The sequence below is a fragment of the Artemia sp. Qi Xiang Cuo genome, chromosome 13 (genome assembly GCF_049724085.1).
Source record: "Artemia sp. Qi Xiang Cuo chromosome 13, ASM4972408v1, whole genome shotgun sequence".
NCBI lineage: Eukaryota > Metazoa > Arthropoda > Branchiopoda > Anostraca > Artemiidae > Artemia > Artemia sp. Qi Xiang Cuo.
The window spans coordinates 68,852,800-68,877,691 of record NC_142806.1 but is presented as its reverse complement, the minus strand read 5'-3'; the positions used below and the strand labels follow the sequence as shown (position 1 = coordinate 68,877,691).

General features: G+C 36.3%; 1 protein-coding gene and 1 pseudogene across 1 annotated transcript in view; both read left to right on the top strand.

Annotated features, from left to right (window-relative positions):
- Positions 1-24,892, top strand: part of LOC148945588 (sphingomyelin phosphodiesterase-like) — a 262,982-nt gene that overhangs the window by 119,224 nt on the left and 118,866 nt on the right. Inside the window, exon 6 of the mRNA XM_089098860.1 lies at positions 23,735-23,962. Within this exon, the coding sequence (XP_088954986.1) occupies positions 23,735-23,962 (228 nt within the window). The remainder of the gene's footprint in view (positions 1-23,734; positions 23,963-24,892) is intronic.
- LOC148945589 (uncharacterized) lies at positions 9,145-16,228 on the top strand (annotated as a pseudogene).

Here is a 24,892-nt window from a genome sequence, read left to right as displayed (position 1 = left end):
TTTAAGACAACTTTTTTGTTTTACTGCTATCTATTGGCCTTTTGTACTTGTTCTGAAGTTTGAAGACTTTTTAAAAATTTTTATTTACAATTGAATGCCCTATTTTGAAATTTTTTGGTCAATTTAAATTTTTCTGAATTCTTAATAACAAATCCCTATATAAAAAGACTAAAGATTAATTAAAAAAAAAGTAAAAAGTATGCTTCTTAAAGAAACACACACTTATTTCTTAAAAAAAAAGGCCATTTCACCACCAAAGTCACGTTGTACTAGCGGGTGCTACGGGGCGAGCGTTACGCGGGTGGGGTGATGCGGAACGGTGGGGCGGAGTGGATGGCTGTGGTGTCGATAATTTCTTAGACCCCACTCCTTTTCCATTTACGACACATTTAAGAGAGAAAAAGGGTTTAATTTAAATAAAGCAGTGAAAAGGAAACTAAAAAAAAGAACCAAGAGCAAACATTAATTAATAAGAAAATCCGAATATTTCAACTCCATGTCCGAGAGTCTTTATCAACGGGGAAAAAAGGAAAAATTTCAACACTTTTGCAATCCTTGTAAGTTACATACGACTTATACAATGTGAGTAAGAGTTGTGACTCTTGTATTGATGAAGTTTGCCACTCAAAGGATTTTAACGGTCAAATTGTTATTATGATAAGTATGAACACTGGCATAAGATTTTCCCTGCTTTCACATCGAGAAACTGTATGCAAAGTTCCAGTTTACCTTTAAGAGAGTGATTACCTTGCGGGTTTAAATAACCCTGGAAAGAAACCCATGGTTCTATATTTAACTGTTGGAATAATAAACGAATGTGTTCGAATGCGTGTAATAAACGAGCCTGTCAATATGATGGAAATTACGACTATGAGCCTACAGACTTTTACGTGGCTGTTACTAAAAGTGAAGATTCAGTATTGAATTTTTTATGTGACATTAGTTCTAATACACAAATTCAAACAGTTGAATTCTATAATATGAACAAAAAAGTATTGTTAACTTTACAAAAAGACAGACTAAAAATGAGATGACGCTGTATTGTAGAAAATGTATACCTGCCTTACCCTTGTAAGACGAACATACGATTAACCCTGAGAATCTACATAATGTGTGTGTTTATGATTAGTTTTATTCTTATATTTTTTACTTGTTTGGATAACTTTAAGCAATAAAAGTGTTTAACTTTACCATACCCCTAGGGTTTACTTTAGAAAAGAGTAGATGTATTGTAGAAAACAACGCCCCAGACAATAAATTTTGATCTGCACACCAATGAAAAAGAAAATGCTGACATGCGTGGTAACATGCACCTGGCATGCACCATCAAAGCTGACATGCGCAACTCAACCCTAAAAGTTTCTCAGATACTAATTTCTCGACAGTGAGGCGAGAGATTAAAATACAAGGTGTCAGCTGGTAAACAACAGTCTAGGAGATGCTTTGCAAAGTCACAAACAAGGGAGGCATAGAAACAAGGGAGGCATAAGCAACTGGTCTACGGGAGACGTCTAGAAAATTCGTAATCAAGTGGTTTCCTGGGAGATGACTAGAAAATTATAGACGGGGGTAGTTATAAATACAGTTCTGTCAGTTTTGAAAAACTACGCGCAATACAATATGTCTTAGCCTGTCTTAGGGGCAGAGTTTGCCTGGAAATTTGTTTTAAATGTCTGTATAGGGTGAAGTAACAGCCTGTCTGTATTCGTCTTATCGCTTGCCACCGCCTATCCCTTCCCGCATAGGGTCTCTAGAAAATGTGCAACAGGTACACCAACCGTAGAGCAACCCCTAAAAATGCCGAACAAGACGTTAGGAATTTCAGTATAGGTACACCATGTGGTGACTAATCAACTGAAATGCTGTATAAGGCCTTAGGAATTCAGTGCAGGTACAACATGCAGGGAGAGTGAGCAACTTCCTGAAAAGCTGGTGCGGAATGGTCAAAGGTTAACTACTAAAAACTTTTGAAATATCGATTTTTTGTCATTTTATTTTCTTTCTGTCATCGTTTATGTTATATATCATACATATTGATGAGAATTTAGGATTTCCCGACAATTAGGAAATGAGGGAAAATTTATTTTGCTAGGAGTTAGAGACAAAACTAGAAGGATTAAAAAATGACAATGCCTCAGGTACAGTTATAAGGTGGTAGCAAAATTAGAGACAAATTATTCAAGATCATAAAAATGTTTTCTAGAGAAGGGAGAAGTTCTTTATGATGTCAGGAGAAACTAGTCAGACTCTTTTATGAGACAGGGGAAAAGAGTGAGCGTTGTATCTACAGAGGCCCTAGTACGATTTTTTTTAAGCCGCAAACCACACAGAATGATGACACTTTTAGATTACTGAATGGTGATTATTGATATCAACATATTGAGTGGTGATTATCGAATGGTGATAGAATATTGATAACAATTTATGAAAGAATAGTCTGGCTTTTGGGACGTGAGAGGATGCATCGACTAAATTTTTAATTTTAGATTAATAACTGAAAAGTATCTATCAGATCCCTTTATTCTTTAGTTTTATAGATTTTGGATAGAAATTGAATTCAACTGATAGGAAATACTGACGAGCACAATGACGAGGATAGGTTGAGTATGAAAGGATGGAGCAGTTCCGGTGTTGTGAGATGGTTTCAGGCCTCCGTACCGTCTTAAGCTTCTTCTTTTGTCCCTATCCTCAAAAGAGAAATCCTGCCTGTGTTGTCGCACGGTAGTGTCAGAGCAGACCTTTGACGAGTTCTCTTAACCAGAACCGTGACTGCAAATGACACTTCAAGGTGGCCTTGAGGAGTGGCACCCGTCGGGGGAACTGCAGCCTAGTAAACGACATAGCATTTGCACCGGATTGTGATTGATGGATAATTCTACTTTGTTTGTTTGTTTTAGTGGGCTTCTTTGGATTGAAAAATCTATTCCTAACTAATTATTTATTACGGGTTGCCTTCCCATAGTACTATAATGTTTGCAGGCATAAACATACAGTGAGTCGGAGGTAATAGGCACGAGGTTATTTGTGCGAGATTTTGACTCTTGCTGATAGAAGAGCGCCGCCAAATGTGGATCCCATGTTCTGACTAAGATGGGATCAGGATTACACAAAGCATCCATTCATAGTGGAGGTCCCAGGGACTTCTTGTTGTCCGTTTTTAAGCTGGATTAAGTGCTTTTTATAGACTTTATAAGATGTATTACTCCCTTTCTCACTCTGGTTTTGGGATTAATTACCTCTCCTGAGGCCAGAATAATTTCAATGATTTAAATAATATAAAGATTACAACTTGGAATGTTGCAACGTTAAAAAACAACTATCGTATGGACGTTTGGTTGGTGAATTCTGACATTTTGAAAAGGAACTGTTAGGAGTTTCAGAAACTCATATCCAAGGGGTAAGCAACATGATAAATGGTGGTATGGATTTTATTCACAATCGCAGGAAGGATGAGTTGCTGATTTTAGGAATAAAAAGTGTAAGGTATCAATCACAGCAGTATGTGCCCCTTAGAGCCGACTGATGGACATAGATGAATAAATGATAAATTAGAGCCGACTAGACTCCGATGAATTTTACTTATAACTAATGGAACAAATAGACAGAATTCCAGGTCAAAATATGGTAATTTTATTAGGGGATTGGAAGTCCCAGGCTTGTAGGAATAAGATGGCGTCATACTCTAGGTAAATTTGGTGCTGGAAAAGTAAGTAGTAATGCTCATAGTCAGCTGCAATTTTGTATGTATTGCAGTCTAGTTATAACCAATACAACATCTGGTCATAAATGGGCCATAAATAAACATAATAGGACCGTTGTTTTACTCATCTTTGTGCTAAGATCTTACGTCATTTGACAAAGAACGCTTAAAGTGAAATCTTAGCACAAAGATCTTATATCTTATAGCGTTCTTTTGCAAACGTCTTTCATCATTCTGCTCTGATCAACGGTCGGAGAAAAATGATAAGTATATCATCAAAGTTCTGTCATCATTGTTCTATATGGTAGAAAGATGGCGTCTTTCAAACTTTTTGCTATCATCAGTGAGGTGTAAGATCTTAGAATAAAGATGAGTTAAAAGAAAGGAAATCCTTACAGAAAGATGTGAGATCTTAGATGTAAGATATTAATGTAAAGGAACGGGCCTAATGATCACTTGATTATAAGACGGCCAGCCAAATTGACTACATTACGGTAAACAGAAGATTCGTAGGATCAATTTAAGATACGAGGGTACATAGGAGGACTGCTACTGATATTAAAAGTAAAGATCAAGGTCTAGTAGTGTGTAGGGTTTATCTATGGCTGAAGTTGAAGATGGGTAACTACCTTCGGGGAGGTTATGACGTAGGTAGACTCAGTGCTGGACTAGGGTTTTTTCTTAGGGGAGGGGGGCAAATGTACATTCTGCCACCCCCTGCTACACGGTCAAAACTGCAAAATTTACAATTTTCATATAGAATGAAAATTGAATGTATATCCTGGGAAAATAATGGTATTTTTTTTTTATTACATATATGTTATTGACTAAAAGTCTTGGTTTTTATCAGCTCATTTGTTATTTTCAATACTTTCGTAAGGTACATAATGTTATTTATGTAAAAAAAAATCTCTGTCAGATATAGCCTAAGACCTAAACATAGCTAAATGGTAATGGAATAGGTTAATAGAATGTAAAGCGTAACATTTCGGAAATATATAGGCTACGGTATTTAGATAGTACAATTATAATATAAAATACAACGATGCGCTGCAGAAATTTCAAAATCGTAAATGCGCATTTATTTTTGTTTTACACAAAATTTAAGTTCCTTTAACTAATGAAAAAGGATACAAAGACTATACTTCAAATAATTTAATTTTTTTTTCTTTATTAAATAAAAAAACAAGTTATTTTTAAAGAGAAAGTAAGGAGCGACATTAAAAGTTAAAACGAACAGAAATTATTCCGTATATGAAGGGGGTTGTCTCCTCCTCAACACCTCGCTCTTTACGCTAAAGTCTTTTAGTGGTTTTGAAAAAAGCTTCTTATTGTTCTAATTAAATGAAAATAGTGTTTCAGAGTCGTTCTTAAAGAATTGGGACAAAGTTAAAACTTTAGCATAAAGAGCGAGGTGTTGAGGAGGAGGCAACCCCCTTCATATACGTAATAATTTCTGTTTTTTTTAGCTTTTAATGTCGCTCCTTATTTTTTGTTAAAAAACTTTTTTTTATTTAATTTCTGAAAGTTTTTGAATTAATGCAGGTTCTGAAATTAGCTAACCTTATATGAATAATTAAAATGAAATTTGCATATTAACTTTACTTTGTTTTGGCTAAATGGCTTTCTGAAAATTTTGATCATACGAATTTGAGAAAAAAGGGCAGGGGAGGGTGCCTAGTTGCCCTCCAATTGTTTGGGTTCCTTAAAAAGGGCACTAGAACCTTTTAACTTTATTTACGAACGTTTTTATTAGTAATAAATACACGTAACTTTCATTCAATTCCTTACGAATGACTTCTTAAAAACTATCTTTGTTTAACTGTAACAATGAGAAGCTTGTTTCATGATAATGCTGAATCAGCTTCTTAAGCCCATTCTTTGGTATATGTTTATTGACATCAAAATTCCGTTTTTTAAAGCTTCGATTACTATTGAGCCGTTCCGCTTGTTTTTTTATTGTTATTTTTTTATTACGAATATATTACTACGTATATGACGGGGTTCGCTCCCTAGTCAATACATCGCTCTCTACGCTAAAGTTCGAATTTTGTTCGAATCATAAACCCCTGAATCACAAAGGCCGTTTCATCAGAATAGATAGGTCTTTTGAAAGTACTAAGAAAACTTCGTCCATGGAAAGATACTCCCACTTAACCCCCTCCAACGAACCCCCCGCCATATGAAAAAAATCCCTCCTGAAAACGTCTGTATACTTCCTAATAACCCCTATACGTAAACAATGGGCAAAGTTCATAACTTGCAGCCCTTCCACCGGGAACTGTGGGGGATTAAGTCATCCTCAAAGACATATTTATTAAATTTTCGACTATTTTGAACAAAATGGCCATCTTAAAATTTTGATTGGGTGAATTCTGGAAAAATGAGTGTGGGAGGGGGCCAGGTTACCCTCTAATTTTTTGGTCACTTAAAAAGGGCACTAGAACTTTTAGTTTTTGTTTGAATGAGCCCTCTCACGATATTCTAGGACCACTAGGTTGATACGATCACCCCTAGGGAAAAAAACAACAAAACGAAACAAATAAACACGCATCCGTGATCTTTCTTCTGGAAAAAAAAAATACAAAATTCCACATTTTTCAGATAGGAGCTTCAAACATCTATAGTAGGATTTTCTGTTACGCTGAATCTGTTGGTTTGATTTTCATTAAGATTTTATCACTTTTAGGGGATATTTTCCCCTTTTTTGAAAATAAGGCATTTTTCAGGCCCGTAACTTTCGATGGGTAAAACTAAACTTAATGAAACTTGTATATTTGAAACCAGCATAAAAATCCAATTCTTTTGATGTACCTACTAGTGTTAAAATTTCGTTTTTTAGAGTTTCGGTTACTATTGAGCCGGATCGCTCCTTCCTTACAGTTCGTTACCACGAACTGTTTGAAATTATCTTTTTCATAGCCTTTCTTTCGGTAAAAATAAAATCGGTACTACGGTAACCGGAACCTCCCCCCCCCCCCAAATAAAGCCCTCGAAGAAAGGGCTGTTAGTCATGCACTTGACCAAGTATTTCCGTTTAGTACCTGTTATCGGGAAAGAGGGACACACTTGACCTCTGGTGTATAAAAAAGTGAAGGGCATTCAGCTGAAGGTTTCAGTGAATGTTGAGGGGAGTGTCGAGCTATATCATAACCTCTGTGTCCATGCAGTTTTCAAAGGGCTTACCTCGAAAAGGCTTAGGTATTAAGAAATGGAACTTTCAGGGACTGATGAGAGGAATGATCAATTGCCTAAAATTCCATATATATGCCTGCTAGTACTACTTTTACTACTACTACGACCATTAGGCTACTGCTAATGAGGCTAAAAGTATAAAGGAAAACTTTTAGGGAATGAGGAACTAAATAAAAACACAGTGTGTATGTGAGTTGCCAAAAGAGAGTATCAGCAATATCTAGCAAACAGTTTAGAACATTAAGTTGAAACTTTCAGGTTATGTTCAGGAGAATGTTGAAATAACTGAAAGGCACTAAATGCATGCTACTACTACTAACACCCTTACAATTAGTGCTACTGCTGATACTAATAGTATTAAGATTACATTTTCAGGGAATCGTGAGGGGGATGTTGAATTAAAACAAAATACACTATGTGCAGGGAGGCTTCCGAAAATTAATACAAGCAATATCTTAGAAGCAAGAATTGAGGCTACTAACTCTAAGGATATGGAGTTGAAAATTATAGGAGATATTAAGGGGGAACTTGAGTTAAATCAAAACGCATTATTTGTGTGAAGGTTGTCATCAGGGCGTATGAGCAACTTCTTAGAAATGGACGGGAGTATGCGGAAACTTACAGGGAATATCCTGGGGGATGTTGAACTAACAAAAAGGTGATATGTGCATGCTACTACTACTTTTATTGTTTCTATAACTAGTGCTATTGCTGCTACTACTGCTATTCATTACTACTACTATTTCTACCATACCACTGCTACTAATAAAGCTAATGATGCGAGGAGTATTGTAAGGACCTAAATCAAAACGAACCAGTCCGGATTGTTAACATAACAAACCAAAAACAGTCTACGCCAAAATACATTGTTTTTTGCTACGGGTCCCATGACTTTCAGACTGTGGTGGAAGAGAATCTTCTTTTATATAGTGGAAATTATGCCGAAGCTTCGAAAAAAACCGCTAAGGGCGTTAATAATGCTTTTCGTGAGTGTGAATCTTCTCCGGATCTTTACAATCAGTTTATGAAAAAGAAAACTGCGAAAGGCGTGGGTAGCGATTTAACTACTTTGAGCGAATCATCTGCAACCCGAAAGCAACTTACTTTAAGCCCAAGATGAAGTTACAAAGCTTAAATTTGGCCCAGTAAATGAAATAGAAAGAAAGTTCAGGAAAAAGTGGTTTCCGTGACAGTAGTAGCAGGCTCATCGCAACAAGCCACTCTAAGCCCTGAACTGATTGTTTCGGAAACATATGATTCAATCACTCTAGAATACAACACAAAGTTTGAGAAAATAGAAAGACTGTTTTCATCTCTGGATTGCCAGATTCAGTCATTAGAGCTTCGGGTGGCAACTATTGAGAAAACCTATTAAAAGAAATAGGAAAAAAGTTCAGGAAAAAGTGGTTTCCGTGACAGGAGTAGCAGGCTCATCGCAACAAGCCGCTCTGAACCCTGAACTGATTGTTTCGGAAGCATATGATTCAATCACTCTAGAATACTACACAAAGTTTGAGAAAATAGAAAAAACTGTTTTCATCTCTGGATTGCCAGATTCAGTCATTAGAGCTTTGGGTGGCAACTATTGAGAAAACCTAGTAAAAGAAATAGGAAAAAAGTTCAGGAAAAAGTTGTTTCCGTGACAGGAGTAGCAGGCTCATCGCAGCAAGCCGCTCTGAGCCCTGAACTGATTGTTTCGGATATATATGATTCAATCACTGTAGAATACAACACAAAGTTTGAGAAAATAGAAAAACGGTTTTCATTTCTGGGTTGCCAGATTCAGTCATTAGAACTTTGGTTGGCTACTATTGAGAAAACCTAGTAAAAGTAATAGGAAAAAAGTTCAAGAAAAAGTTGTTTCCGTGACAGGAGTAGCAGGCTCATCGCAACAAGCCGCTCTGAACCCTGAACTGATTGTTTCGGAAATATATGATTCAATCACTCTAGAATACAACACAAAGATTGAGAAAATAGAAAGACTGTTTTCATCTCTGGATTGCCAGATTCAGTCATTAGAGCTTCGGGTGGCAACTATTGAGAAAATCTAGTAAAAGAAATAGGAAAAAAGTTCAGGAAAAAGTTGTTTCCGTGACAGGAGTAGCAGGCTCATTGCAACAAGCCGCTCTGAACCCTGAACTGATTGTTTCGGAAATAGCTGCGTTTTTTTTTTCGAAGTTCCGTGTTTCATGGTTCATGTTCCAAGTTTCATGTTCTAGCCCAAAAACGCAGTTTTGTCGCTTTCGTGTTCTCTGTCCATGTTCCTGGTTGAACGTCTAAAAACGCATTTTAGGAAAAGTGGCAAAATATTCAAAACTGTGGAAACATGTGGAAAAATTCTGAGCTTTTTACTTGCCTGTTTTCTTGTACACATATGTTTCACCTTGGTCTCTATTCAAAAACGCATATTCAGCAGGATCTATGTCCATTTTCTTCCCTTCCATCTTATCCTTTCTTTTGTCATCTACAGATAACTTTTTTCTATCTGGATAAGGACCAATCGAACACGCAACACGCACAAAGAGCAAGTTCCAAGTTTGAGGAAACAGACAGTCGAACAGGCAACATGATGTTTCGTGTTTCGCAAAAAAACGAAGTTTTGTTAAAACATGCCGTTACGTGTTTTGTCGAAAACGCAAAAATCGCAAAACACGATTAAACCACGGAACCAACCACGCAAAAAAAACCCCACTAATATATGATTCAATCATATATATATAAAAAAAAAACAAGTTAAAACTAAAAAACCAATAAAAAACCAATTGAATTTTTCTGAAGAACTGGTTTAGCCTGCCTACCAGTCCAGTGGAAAAGGCAGGCAAGCCTAGCAGCCCCAACCCCAGGGGTGCAATTGGGGACCCCCCAGGTACAGTCATTTTATTTTTATGCCTGGTGCCTACACCTCTGCTTCGCTGTTATTAGAACCTTTTATAATTTATAATTGCTTGTGCCAGCCAGAAGATCCCTTGCCTTTTGCTGTTGGCCTGTAGCTTGATTAGCCTAGTTTGGAGTTCACTTTAGCCTACATCATGGGTGACAACCCAAAAAAGAGCTATACACCACCTAGTCACAGAGAGATGAGATCAGACTGCTCCATCCAGTACAGTGGAGCTGAATCTATTAATGAGCAGATTACTATGCTCACCTCACACATTTGCACCCTTAAGAACAAGCAGAAGCTAATTGCAGATTCACTTAATGACCAAAACCTTAAATCTACTATGGCAGAAGTTGTCAGTGAGGCACTGTCTAATGAGGTTGGTTCTTTGGTTGAGGCCTCTGTTAAAAAAACTTGCCTCTAGTCATCTGCCTGCTGCTTTTGATGCTAACAACATGGAAATTATTAAACAAGAGGTATATAATAGTCTTAAAATGGATTTTGATGTGCTTGTGGAAAAATCACTAAAACAATATGATTTGAGGATGACAAAGCTTTAATCATTTCTTCATTTGCTTGACTCAGGTTTGTCAGAGCTGCAAACATCTCTGAAACCAATTCAACTCAATATGGATCGTCTGAGTGATCAGTTTGACCAAATAAAAATTTCAAATCAGCTAATCCTATTTGGTTTCAAAGAAGACCCTTATCAAGAAGCTTCTGAAAGCAAATTTCTTGGATTTTGCAGTACTAGATTTCCTGGTATTCTTTTGACTAAGAACGACATAGTTTCTGTCAGAAGGATTGGAAAACAAGGCTCAGGTTTGAAATCTAGCCCACTTGTTGTGGAATTCGTAGTCCAAGAATGCAGCAGCTTATTCTTAGAGAAAAGAAAAGTTTGCAAGGTAGTGGTGTCTTTATTTCTGAGTCACTTACAAAGCCTAGACTTCAGCTACTTAACTATGCTAAATAAAAGGTTGGGAAGAGGTCTACATGGTCTAGTGGAGGAGAAATACTTACCAAGCTTTCTGATGGTAAATTGATTATTGTTCAAGAGGCATCTCAAGTTAATGCTTTCCATCAGTCAATTACAGCCCATCCAAGCCCCTCCCAGGACTGAAATAAACCATTTTTCCCCTTTTAGCTCTGTTGTTTTTTTTTTTTTTTTTTTTAACCCTTTATGATCTAATGGTTTTAATTATTCTTGCATTTATTTTTTTTTACATTATTTTTTTAAATTAATTACATAAAACAATTATAACTCTTTCCAATGGCTGATTCTTTATTTTTTTGACTTTTTCTTTATTTTTTTTTGACTTTGTCCTTGTAATTGTTTGTCATTTTTAAATTTTTTTGAGCTTAGTAGCTTGTTATTGTTCTTTGTCTTGCAGGTTTTTTTTTCTTCTCTTTCTTTTCTTTGTTGCCTACAAGTTTCACCTTTTTAGTTTCAATTTACCCTCCGCTATTTCAGCCTGTTTGTTTGATATTTTCTTCATTTGTGAAGATATTGTGTGCATTTGTTATGTGTGGTAAATCTGGCTGATTTTTCTTTTCTTTTGAATTCTTCTATTCTTAAATCAGTTATCTTTGAGCAACCAAGTAGTGCTGGAAAACATGAGGCCCACACACTTGACCCTCTTCTTGAATCTATGGTTAGATTCTAGTTGCAATTATCACACTACTATTGATTTTTGTGATAAAATCATGCCTTCTCTCTCTTCAAATAGTTGCTTTAATGTATTTTGTTTGAATGTACGAGGTATACGAGATAAGTGGGATAGTCTGAAATCATATTTGTGGTCTGATAATTCCTGCCCTTTTGATGTAATTGGTTAAACTGAAACATGGTTATCTGATAGTGAAAATTTAACAGCTTATGATATGCATGGTTATATTGCTATTCATGTCCCTAGAATGGTAACAAAGTGCTCAGGGGGCATTTCTTTATTTATAAAATCTGATATTAAATTTAGTAGACGGTATGACTTTGAATCCTTGTTTACTTCAGTAGTGTCTAATAGTAGGACAGTTTATTCTCTTGTCATTGATTTGAAAAGTCAGTTTGCATGTGATGCTGTTTGTTTGTTTTATAAGCCCCCTCCTTTTCCAGCACATCTGTTCTGTGATTTGTTTGATCAGCTTTCTTGCGTTGGGACTTTCTCTAAGAAAAGTATTTGTGTTTTGGGAGATTTGAATTCTAATATGTTAAATGTTGGATCAAGTGATGATTGTGACCATCTCTTTGATGTGCTTTCTTGTTCTGGGCTACTTCCTTCAATTTTTTTTCCTTCTCGTGTTGATCCTAAAAGAAATTATGCCACTTTGATAGATAATATTTTCATTTCTAATTCTCCAAAATTGAAGTTTACTTCTTGTATTGTTTTCACTAATATGTCTGATCACTTCCCTATTTATCTATCACTTTTTGTACCTAAAACTGAAATTGCTGTGAATAAGCGAGGTGAATCTTCTTTTAGAAGTTTTACAGATAAATAAATTTCTAATTTAACTCTTAGTCTTCAGAGTAATGATTGGTCTAGTGTTCTTGAAGCTAATGATGTTGAATGTGCAACAAGTTTATTTGTGTGTCGTATGGGAGCTCTGTTGGATAAGCATTTTCCTCTTAGGAAGAGACCAGGGAATTCTACACCCAAATGCCCATGGATGTCCATAGGTCTGATTAATGCTACACATATGAAGGCGTCTCTGTTCAAGGTTGCATGTAAAAGTAAAACACAGGATGATCTTTTGAAGTATAAACATTATAAAAATCTGTTTGCGACTTCAGTACGTGCAGCCAAAAGGCTCTATTTTTCGCGTCGAATTGATGAGTGTAAGGGGAACTTGCGAAAGTTTTGGAATGTACTTAATGAAGCTATTTCTCGCAAGAAACTCAAACAGTTCCCCCCATGTCATTAAAGGAATGCTGATGGATCTATTGTGGATAAAAATTCTTCAGCAAACGCCTTCAATTCGTATTTCACCACTCTTCCTTCAGTTCCCATTCAACCCAAGAATAGAGTAAATAGTTTTCCCATAGCAGAAAAGTCATTTTTCCTTTCCCCATGTAGTGATATTGAGATTTATAGTATTATCTCCCAGCTTCCAAGTAGCCGTTTAGTTGATGGTTTTGGTTTGAGTAATAATGTTCTTAAAAAAATTGGTCAGTTTGTTTCTAACCCCATCTCACACATAACTAACCTCTCTCTTTCTTCTGGTGTTTTCCCTCATTTATTTAAAGTTGCTAATGTTTTACCTTTACATAAAAAAGGTGATTCATCTCTAATTTCAAATTATAGACCCATTTCTCTTCTTCCTGTCCTCTCTAAGGTTGTTGAAAGAGTAGTGTATTGTAGACTCTCTTCATTTGTTTTTAGTATTAACACGACTGCAGGAAATTCTCTCATAACTAACCATCAGTATGGTTTTCGTCCCACTTTCTCTACTTCGTATGCACTCTCAGATGCAACAGAGTTTGTGCGTGTTAATCTGGACAAGGGCTTGTGTTTTTTGGGTCTGTTTCTTGACTTTTCAAAGGCCTTTGATGTGGTTGACCACTCTGTTCTTTTGTCTAAACTATTTTCATTTGGAGTACATGGAGTCCCACTAGAATGGTTAAGGTTTTATCTGTCGGGAAGATCTCAGTATGTTTCAGTTAATGGTAATTCTTCCACTACTTTGCCTATATTGAAGGGTGTCCCACAGGGCTCTGTCCTTGGACCAGTTTTGTTTTTAATTTACATTAATGATCTCGTTGATGGTCTTCATCTTCTTGTGCACCCTATTCTTTTTGCTGATGACAGTAGCTTTTTCATTGCTGCAGTGGACCTGCCATCTGCCACTTCCCTAGCTCAAGGTCTTCTTGATAAAGTAAAAGATTGGTGCTGGTCAAATGGCACGACTCTCAACAGCCAAAAAAGTGCCATTGTACATTTCAGGACCCCTTATCGTATGAGAGACGTAAGGGAGCCAATCATCTTGACTTATGGGAATGATGTTATACCGCAAGCTGCTGTGGTGAAATTTCTTGGTGTGTATCTTGACTGTTTTCTCTCTTTTAAGCCTCAGATAACTCACACCCGTTCCCTCATCTTCCGCCAGTCTTCAATGTTGCACCGGTTTAACTCATTTCTTCCCCCAGATGTTATGCTTTCTCTTTATTATGCATTTATATTTCCTTACCTTTCTTATTGCTGCTCTGTCTGGGGTAATACGAATAAATCTCTTCTCTGCTCACTTCAAGACCCCAAAATAGGGCAGTGAAGGCTACTTTTCTTCTCCCTCGGCTTTACCCTTCCTCTGATCTTTATAATGATACTGGAATAGCTCCGCTGGATTGCATTGTGGGTAAAATTTATCTTTATTTAGCGCATTCTGTTTTTCTAGGTACGCTTCCATCGCCTCTACAGCTATTTTTTTCACGGACAGACTCAGGTAGGTACTCTACTTTTTTACGTAGTTCTTCTCGTAGATTTATTTTGCCCAAACGTTCATCTACAGCAGCCCAAAGGTCTCCTGTTTATAAATCAATTCAATTATGGAATTCAATCTCACCGGATGTCCCGTTATTTCTGTCTGCAAAGGCAGTTATTCGTCGTGTATTTTCAGTTTAGTAATTTCTCTCTCCTTCGTTTATTTTCCCTGTTTTCTCTTTTCCTAGTGTTTCTCCTTTTGTGTTTTTCCCTTATATATCGTTATTATTATTATTATTATTTTTTTTTTTTTACTGTATGGTAGTGTTTATTCTCTTTAATCTTTATTTCATATATATTGTTTGATTTAGAGTAATATTTATGGTTGTTTTAGTACTTTATTATTGTGTTGTAAGGCCCACAACAAGCCAAGCTTCTTGGGCCAAATAATTTTTCTTTACGTTTGTAATACAGTTTAGTATTAATAAAATGATTGATTGATTGATGAATCACTCTAGAATACAACGCAAAGTTTGAGAAAATAGAAAAACTGTTTTCATCTCTGGATAGCCAGATTCAGTCATTAGAGCTTCGGGTGGCTACTATTGAGGAAAAGCTGGATGATTACAAACAGGAGCCTTTACTTGATTCTTTAGTTTTTTTTTTGGAGTGAAGCAGAACCCCGGAAATGACCCTGGAATGGGTACTACTGTTCTTGATATAGTAAAGAAAATGGGTTTAAATGTCCAGAAAGAACAATCGTTGTCTGTAAATCGTTTTAGACTTTTGAATTCTGCCCGGAATATCCAGACACATACGACAGTTGCGCCAGTTATTGTGAAATTTGCAACTAAAGATACTGCGTATACTGTTTTCAGAGCGAAATCGAAGCTGGTGAAATCGGGCGTATTTGTCACGGAATATCTTTCAAAAATGAAAAAAACTATTTTTGAAAGCAATCCAACTTCATTGATGTGAACTTGTCTTTATTGGTGACTTCAACCTTAATTTTTGTGACCGGAGGTCATCCTTGTCCTTGGATTTTCTTTCGACAATGCTCACTTGTGGAACATTACCTTCTGCATGCATTCCAAATCCTATTACTAGCACAACTGCTTCTTTGCTTGACAATATTTTTTCATCGTTGACCTTGGTGCAAAATTTTTTATCGACGAGTGATATCTCAGACCATTTTCCTGTTTTTTTCAAGTATGATTTTTCCGATGCGTTGCCAAAGAGGAACCAAGGAGCTTGTTTTTCCTCTTTAAAATTTAATGATCAGGGCTAGTATCTTCTTAGGTCACGGTTGGCGGGTTGTTTGTGGAGTATTTCTGAAAATTAATCTGATATATATTCTTTGTTTAAATTCTTTTTATGATTCTTTGAAGGAAGTTACCTTGGATACATGTGTTGTGTCCAAGTCGAATCCGGCATCGAAAAGAACAACCCCTTTGAATCCTTGAATGACTCCGGGACTCCTTAGAAGTTGGAGGAAGAAAAATAATCTTTGGAAGGCCTACAGGTCCTCTAAGCCATCTTCTCGTGGTTCTTGACTTCAACTTTTCAAAGCTTATAGAAGAGTTTACAATTCGCTTTGCCGAAAGGCCAAATCTTTTTTTTTATTACAGAAAATTCTCTGCGTGTGGTAAAGACATTAGGAAGACATGGCAAGTAATCAATTCGGTTATCAGGCCATCTTCTCTGCCTCCTTCTGCCCCTTCATGTATTGTGATGGAAGGCGAAAATGTAGAGGGTGATCTAAAAGCTCAAGATGTGTTTACTTCATATTTTGCTAATATCAGCAAAACTACAGCCTCTTCTGTAAGTTCTTCTTCTTTTCTACCTGACTTTAGGTCTTACCTTGGACCACCTTGTCCTAAATCAGTGGCAATGGAACCTGCCTCTGAAGCTGAAACAGTCAGAATTGTCAATGGTTTGAGGGGTTCTTCATCTTCTGGCCCAGACCGTATTTCGACTAGTGGCAAAGTTCATTCATCCTGTCATCATTTTTGCCCTCACGAGAATTATCAATCTTTGCCTTGAAAATGGTGTCTTCCCATGCGCTTTAAAGCATGCTCACGTAATCATACTTTTTAAAGGCGGACCAAGGAATTATCCTATAAAACATTGTTCCGTATCCCTTCTATCCCATATCCCGTAATAGGTAAAGTTTTTGCAAAAGCTATTCTTTCTCAACTTCTTGATTTTATTAATTCTAAACACGTTTTTCATGATTTTAAGTTTGGTTTTAGGGAGAAGCACTCAACCGAGAATGCATGCGCAACTCTTTTGAATTATTTACATTCAGTTCTTGACTCGGGCCTGATACCTGCTGCTCTTTTTCTCGATGTACGAAAAGCATTCGACTCATTAACACACTAGATTCTTCTTTGGAAACTGTCCTATATTAGTATAGGAGGGAATGCTTATTCTTGGTTTCTATCATATTTATCTGGTCGAGTCATCTTGGTTGATCAGCACTTTTCTAACCCTTCTAGAATAGAGTTTGGCGTTCCACAAGGATATGTTATTGGGCCGATAATCTTCTTAATCTACGTCAATGACCTAATTAATGCGGTTCAATACTTAAAACCTGCCATTTGCTGTCAACTTTGTCAACCAGCATCCGTCACTATTTGTGACAGGAGTTCGTCCTTACCGGATGCACTTATTACTTTTGCTGCGGACAGTATTCTTGGCACAGCTGGTAGAACTGAGTCTGATCTTCGTTCAAAGATAAAATTTATGTAAATTATCTTGCCTTAAATGTCGGGAAGTCATTTTTTCTTATTTTCTCCAGAGTTTCAAAGGCTGAAATGAAATGAAATACACGTATCAAGAGGTTCTTTAAGTAGACCTAAGGATCGTTACGTTCGATTCTTAGGCATCCTGCTTGACGAAAATCTATCCTTCAAGTATCATATTGACCTGATTAAAACGAAAGTCTCCAGGAGTCTTGGAATCCTCAGAAAGCTCAAACACATATTTCCTGGGTCGATTCTTACAATCTTGTTCTACAGTCTAGTTCAGTCTTATGTTTCATATTGTTCTGTTATTTGGATGTCAACCTTTCCCTCGTCTCTGATACCACTTTCAAAACTTTATTATAAAGCAAGGACTCTTATTAAGGAAACTAACCGATCTTCACTTAAACCCTTGTTCGATTTGAAATCCCTCTATTTTCTTTCTTGTTCTTCTTTCATCTTTTTACAGTTGCACGGCCATCTTCCTGCTGCTCTATGTGATAATATATCTTTTGCTTATGATCAATCGACTTATCATCTCAGCACTTTCAGCAATTTACAGATTCTTCATACTCCATCAGTGAGGTCTGACTTCAACCCTCTGAAAACTTGCAACAGGATTTGGAACACGCTTCCTGTGTTTGCACGAAGCTGCCACTCGTTTGGTATGTTAAAAAATTATGTTAGAGATTTTCTAGCTAGTAATTAAGTTTTTTTCCGGTTTCCCTTGGAGTTGACGTCTCTGGATTGAGTTGGGTATTTATTTGAGTTAGTGAATTCATGTGTTATCCCCTGCCTAGCTTATCATTCTGGGGATTATTAAGGTGGGTGACTGGATTTTTTTTGGGGGGATTTTGTCTATATATATATTTTTTTGTGTTGGTATTGTTTTTCTCCCCTGTTGTTTCCCGGCCATAGAGCCTTATGGGGGAGATTTTGTTGATGTAGTTTTTTTGTTTAGGATTTTTATTGTTAAATAAAGAAATCACTCACTCACTCAACTCACTCACTCACTGTCAAAAGGATGTATTTGACAATCTGCATGGGGATTAAATTGGAATTGCTTAGGGTATTACGTTACTTTCTGGGTATGTTGAGGGGTAATATTAAAAAAAAATCAAAAGGTACTATGTGCATACAGCTACTAATGCTGCTTCTACTATTACGATTACTACTACTACTGAGGCTAAGGGTAGTAAAGTGAAGCTTTAAGGGAATGTTCAGGTAGATGTTGAGCTGAATCAAAACACACCATATGCATGTAGGTTGTCAAAATTATGTATCAGCAATATCTCAGCAACGGTTTAGAGCATTAAGTTAAAACTTTCAAGGTATGTTGAGGGAGATAGTGAACTAACCAAAAGACACTTTGTGATTTGTACTACTTCTAATCGTAGGCCTACTGCTAAAACTAATACAACTACTAAGAAGGGTATAAAGGACAAATTTCCGGAAATGCTGAGGGGGATGTTGAACAACCCAAAAGGCACACCGTGTAAACTATTACACACTACTACTACTACTACTACTACTAATACTACTACTACTACTACTAATACTACTACTACAATTACTACTACTACTATGACTAGTACTAATACTACTACTACTGCTGCTACTACTACTACTGCCACAACTACTATTAATACTACTATTACTACTACTGTTATTATCACTACTACTACTACCACTACTACTACTGCTGCTGCCACTATACTACTACTAATACTTCTTCCACAACTACTACTATTAATACTAATACAGCTAAAATTGCTACTGCTATTGAACCAAACTAAAAGAACTTAAGTAAGCTCAGGTTGCCAAAATCGGCAAAATCTGAACTTTCAGGGAAAGTTCTGCTTTTTAACTTTTTGGGTTGCCTCTCAACTTTCAGGAAAAGTTGAGAGGCATGGAAAACTAAATGAAAATAAAGTATATGTACCTAGGTTGCTAAGAAAGTGTATGTGCAATAGCCTAGGAAATAATCAGGGTATTACGTTTGACCTTCAGGAGATATTTTTGGGAGTGTTACGAAAAGACACTATGTACATCCAGTTTTATTCAAAGAGCATATCTGCAACATCTCAGGAACGGCTAAGGGTATTATTGTGAGGGCATAATGATTGGGAAAATGAACTAAATAATAATTCATTATATGCAACCAGGTTTGTAAAAAAGGTGTTGGTATTGTTTCAGTAAAGGTTGAGGGAATTAAGTTGAAACCTGCAGGATATGTAGACGGAGATAATTGATCAATATTTGCACTAAAGGTTGTAACGTGACGGGGGGTTAGAATTTTCTCAGCCCTGTAGAATGTTAAAGATTATGCAGGTTTTCAACCAATATATTTGAATATTTTATTCCCGTACCCATACCCATATGTTTTTATTAATACAACTATTATTAAAATTTAATTTATAATGTATAAAATATTCTGTTCCTAAGCAATGAAAAATACTTTGTCAATTAAAAATGAACAAACATTAGTTCGAGAAAAACTTTTTCCACAAAAGAAGTTTTTCAAAGAATAGTAAAGAGCAACTTTAAACCAAAGGTGAGTAAAAATAAATTCAAATAGTATTTCCAGCGTAAATTTACCATAAATCATCAGCAATAAACAAATAAAACACAAGTCAAAACTCAAAACAAGCAGAGACAACCAAAAAAGAGGATTAGGGCTAACACACTCCGTACCTTCTAAAGAAAAAAAACTTAAACTTTATCACATGCTGACCAATGGTCTGCGTTGCGCAAGTACCGATCTCCTGATTCAATGCCTGCGGCAGGGAGTGCAACGAGTGATTGGGGGAAAATCACCCGACGCTTCCCGTGTTTTCCCCCAGATTTCTCCAGGCACCCATTTAGAGCTGGGTCGACTCTGGCTGAGCTTACAGAGTCACACAATTGATGACTTTCGTTCCAAACCAAATAAACAGCGACACCAGGAGTCGAACCCCTGACCTCAGAATTTGAAGTACCTTCTAAAGACTAGAATATAATTTCCACATTTTATTGAGTTAACAAGCAAACGCTGAGGAGGGTCGCGTCCTATCGCTGCTAACGAATCATTTTGATGGTCTTTGCATACAGTAGACAGAATATAGACAGAAAAAAAACTTATCCCAGAGTGGCTTCTCAATCACTCGGACTATCCGTCTTGGCTTTTTCCACAATTAGCCATGTCTTGATGCCTGCAAAATACTTGATTTTAATTCAAACTCAGTCCGAGGGCATTCAATGACACGGGCAGTGAACGGGAATTAAAAAGTATATTATTCCATTCTCTGTCTATTTGTTTTCCCAGCTCAGGCAGTAATTTTTGTCTTTTTTGGTGACATATGCGGACCGAATTCGTTGATTTCGAATTATGATTTTGTTGATTTCGGCTATGAGAGAACATGAAATGAAATGTTCTCTCTTAGATTTTTCAGACGATTTGAGCCCTTTACATAAAAACGATCGCAAAAAAAGTATTTACGCTTTGTAGGTCCAGGGTCCAGGAATAGTTAAAAAATCTGTGTAAAGAAGACTAAAATGCTTACAAGAGGATAAAATGTGTTTGCCCAGCTCAAGCAGTAATTTTTGTCTCTTTCGGTGACCTATGCGGACAGAGTCCGTTGATTTTGAATTTAAATCAAGCATTTTGCAGCCATCAAGACATGGCTAACAGAAGAAAAAGCCATGAAAGATGGTCTGAGTGATTGAGAGGCAACTCTGGTATAAGTCCTTTTTACGATTGTATAAAAATGATGTCATTTCATTTGTTGATAGAAAGTCTATCTATTATCCATCTACAGTGACTTTGCCCTAAGGAACACGGCATATGCTATGAGAGAACATGAAATGAAATGGGAAGATAAAACTCTCCTAGATTTTTCAGACGATTTGAGCCCTTTACATAAAAACGATCTCCAAAAAAAGTATTTACGTTTTGTAGGTCCAGGGTCCAGGAATAGTTAAAAAATCTGTGTAAAGAAGACTAAACTGCTTACAACAGGATAAATGTGTTTGCCCAGCTCAAGGAGTAATTTTCGTCTCTTTTGGTGACCTATGCGGACCGAGTCCGTTGATTTTGAATTGAAATCAAATATTTTGTAGCCATCAAGACATGGCTAACTGAAGAAAAAGCCAAGACAGATGGTCTGAGTGATTGAGAGGCAACTCTGGTATAAGTCCTTTTTAGGATTGTATAAAAATGATGTCATATCATTTGTTGATAGATAAGTCTATCTCTTATCCATCTACAGATACTTTGCCCTAAAGAACACGGCATATGCTATGAGACAACATGAAATCAAATGGGAAGATAAGACTCTCCTATATTTTTCAGACGATTTGAGCCCTTTACATAAAAACGATCGCAAAAAAAGTACTTACGTTTTGTATGTCCTGGGTCCAAGAATAGTTGAAAAATTTGTGTCAAGAAGACTAAATTGCTTACAACAGGATTAAATGATGGTGAAAATGTTATGTAAGGCAACGAGAAAATAGATCAAGTGGGTATCCTCACCAACATGGGTAGCATTAATAATAAAAATGGTGACTGAAAAAAGTAGAATAGCAAAGGCACAGGGTAATTTATTATGGGTGAAAATGTTTGCAAGAATAAAAGGATAAGTCTTCGAACTAAGATTAGAATATTGGAAATGTTAGAACTTTTCAAGAGCAATTGTCTAAGAGTAGTCTTAGGTGCTCGTTAGGCGGACCACATTTGAAAAAAATAAACTGCACGGAAAATGTGATTAGATTTCACTTTCTTGTGCTATCAAACAGTTCGTGGTAACGAACTGTAGGTAAGGAGCAACCCGGTCAATGGTAACCGAAACTGTAGAAAACGAAATTTTGATACCAATTGATACAACAAATAAATTAGATTTTAATGCTGATTTCAAATATATAAGTTACATCAAGTTTAGTTTTATCTATCAAAAATTACGCGCCTGAGAAAATTTAGCTGATTTTAGAAAAAGGGGGTAAGACCCCCTAAAAGCTATAGAACCTTAATGAAAATCACACCATCATATTCAGCGTATCAGAGAACCCTACTGTAGATGTTTCAAGCACCTATCTATAAAATTGTGAAATTTTGCATTTTTTGCCAGAAGAAAGGTCACGGATGGGTGTTTATTTTTTTTTCCAGGGGTGATCGTATCGACCCAGTGGTCCTCGAATATCGTGGGAGGGCTAATTGGAATGAAAGTTAAAAATTCTAGTGCCCTTTTTAGGTGACCAAATAAAATTGAGGGCAAATAGGCCCCTTCCACGCTCATTTTTTTCCCAAAGTCACCCGATCAGAATTTTGAGATATCCATTTTGTTCAGCATGGTCGAAAATATGATAACTATGTCTTTTAGGATGACTTAATCCCCCGAAGTTCCCGGGGGGAGGGCTGAAAGTTGTGAACTTTGCCCACTGTTAACATATAGAACTGGTTATTGGGAAGTATACAGACGTTTTCAGGGGGGATTTTTTCTGTTATGTGGGTGGGGGGAGTGGGTGGGGGTGATTATGTGGGAGGATCTTTTCTTGACGGAGTTTTTCATGGGGGAAGGGACATAGCTATGAAGGGGGTGCCGGATTTCTCAGCATTATTAAAGAAAAAGATCAGAAATTAAATAAATAAAAAAAAACAACAAGATTTTCAACTGAAAGTAAGGAGCAACATCAAAACTTAAAACGAACAGACAATATAACGAATATGATTGGGTTCACCCCCTAGTCAATGCCTCGCTCTTTAAGCCAAAAATTTTTTAGTACTTTCATAAGAGTTATTCATTCTAATTAACGGCCTTTGTGATTGAGGGGTCATTTTTAAATAATTGGAACAAAATTCGAACTTTAGCTTAAAGAGCACGGCATTGACTAGGGGGCGAACCCCCCAATATACGTAATAAAAATCTATGAATATAGAAGTTCGTTACGTAAGTTAATTCGTAAGATACGTAAATTTATTACTAATAAAAACGTTCGTAAATAAAATTAAACAAGTTTCGAGAAAGCCATTTAACCAAATAAAAGTAAAATTAATATGCAAATTTTATTTTAATTGTTTATGTCCGTTGAGCCAAAATCAAAACCTGTATTAATTCAAAAACGTTCAGAAATTAAATAAAAAAAACAAGTTTTTTAACTGAAAGTAAGGAACGACGTTAAAACTTAACGAACAGAAATTATTCCGTATATGATAGGGGCTGTCCCCTCCTCAACGCCTCACTCTTTACGCTAAAGTTTGACTCTGTGTCACAACTCTATTTTTTTAAACAATAAAAACTTTAGCGTAAAGAGCGAGGCGTTGAGGAAGGGACAGCCCCTTTCATTTTAAGTTTTAACGTCGTTCCTTACTTTCACTTAAAAAAACTTGGTTTTTTATTTAATAATGAAGTAAAGGTTAAATAGTGCTAGGCCGTGTTTTAAGAATAAATTTTGACATATTGAGATATATTTTTTTTTATATTCATTTGGGAACAAGCAAAAAGTAAATCCTCCCAAAATAGGATAAGGAAGAGGTCAAAAGATTTCTTTTTGGAAATTGGCACTTCCTCGGAGGGGTTGAAGAGAGAATTGTTGAACAGATTGGGATGGAGGAAGAAAGTCCATGGCTATTTGTTGGTACATGGTAATATTTTATTTGTTGCTGTATTTTAGCCCGACGCACCAACACTCAAGGTTCTGTGTTGGTGTACCACTCAAGGTTCTTCCTATATCAGAACCTTACTCAACATATATCAGCACCAACACTCAAGGTTATATTACCATGTACTCAAAAAAAGTACGTGGTAATAGTTTATTTGTTGCTGTATTTTAGCCCGACGCACCAACACTCAAGGTTCTTCATATATCAGATTTTCATTGGGATCCAGAATATCTCCCAGGATCGAATGCAGATTGCGGAGATCCCCTCTGCTGTCGCGCTAGCTCCGGTGTACCAGCTGACGAGTCCGCCACTGCCGGATATTGGGGGGATTACAGGGATTGTGACCTTCCTTTATGGACCTTGCGTAATTCTATGGAGCACATTGCAGCTACGCACTCTGTAAGTTTTTTTTTATTGATATGGGGTGACACTTAATTATTATTTTTAATCTAAATTTTACTTTACTTTTCTTACTATTTGTTTCATATTTATTTCTTTTCTACTCTTAGTTTTCTTTTAAATTGAATTTAATGACGTGCACCACAAACATAATGGCAAACAGTGATCAGTGATCATATTATCATACTTTGATGTACTTCCTTTTTTCTATTCTCTTGATCACAATGAAACGAAAAACTGTATTTCATCCAGTGGAGAAGTCATGTCCTTGACATATAGCCTTTTGGTCTTTTAAATTACTTACCTCATCAATATTGCTATATTAGAAGAATTGAACTAAATCAAAAATCAAGAGCGATTGGGCTTATCCATGTAGACTTTCTTCCCCTATAACAAACCACGACACAAGCGCAAAACTGGGAAAATATTTTCAATTATTGAACGAAAACTCTAAAATTTACCAAATATTTTGACAGAAAACCTAGCTCTGCCGTCTTTAGTTTAACTAAAACATAAGAAAATAACTTAATAATTCCAAATGACAAAAAAAAAAACCTTATGATTTATTGCCTTCAGTCCCATTTTTACTGTTAAAGGGACGCCCTAGTATAGTTACTGTTTAGGATTCAGTTTTTGTCAAACTTTTATACTCTTCTCACTTTATTTTCTTATCTAGTGTTGGTCAGCTGTTTTCTTTACAAGCGTTTTTTTTTTGTTTTTTTTTGTTTTCCATTGTTATCTAGTTAGGACTGTTTTAGAACCAATTCATATCTTCTTCCAATATTTGCTTATTTCTCCTTCAAGACGTAACGGGTCTTAGCCAATCTCTGAATTTGTCAAAGATTTAGACTTTCTGCGTCTGAATAATTTCAAACATTATTTTTCAGCTTCTGTTCTAACTACCTTGTCTTCAAGACTGTGTCCTAATCG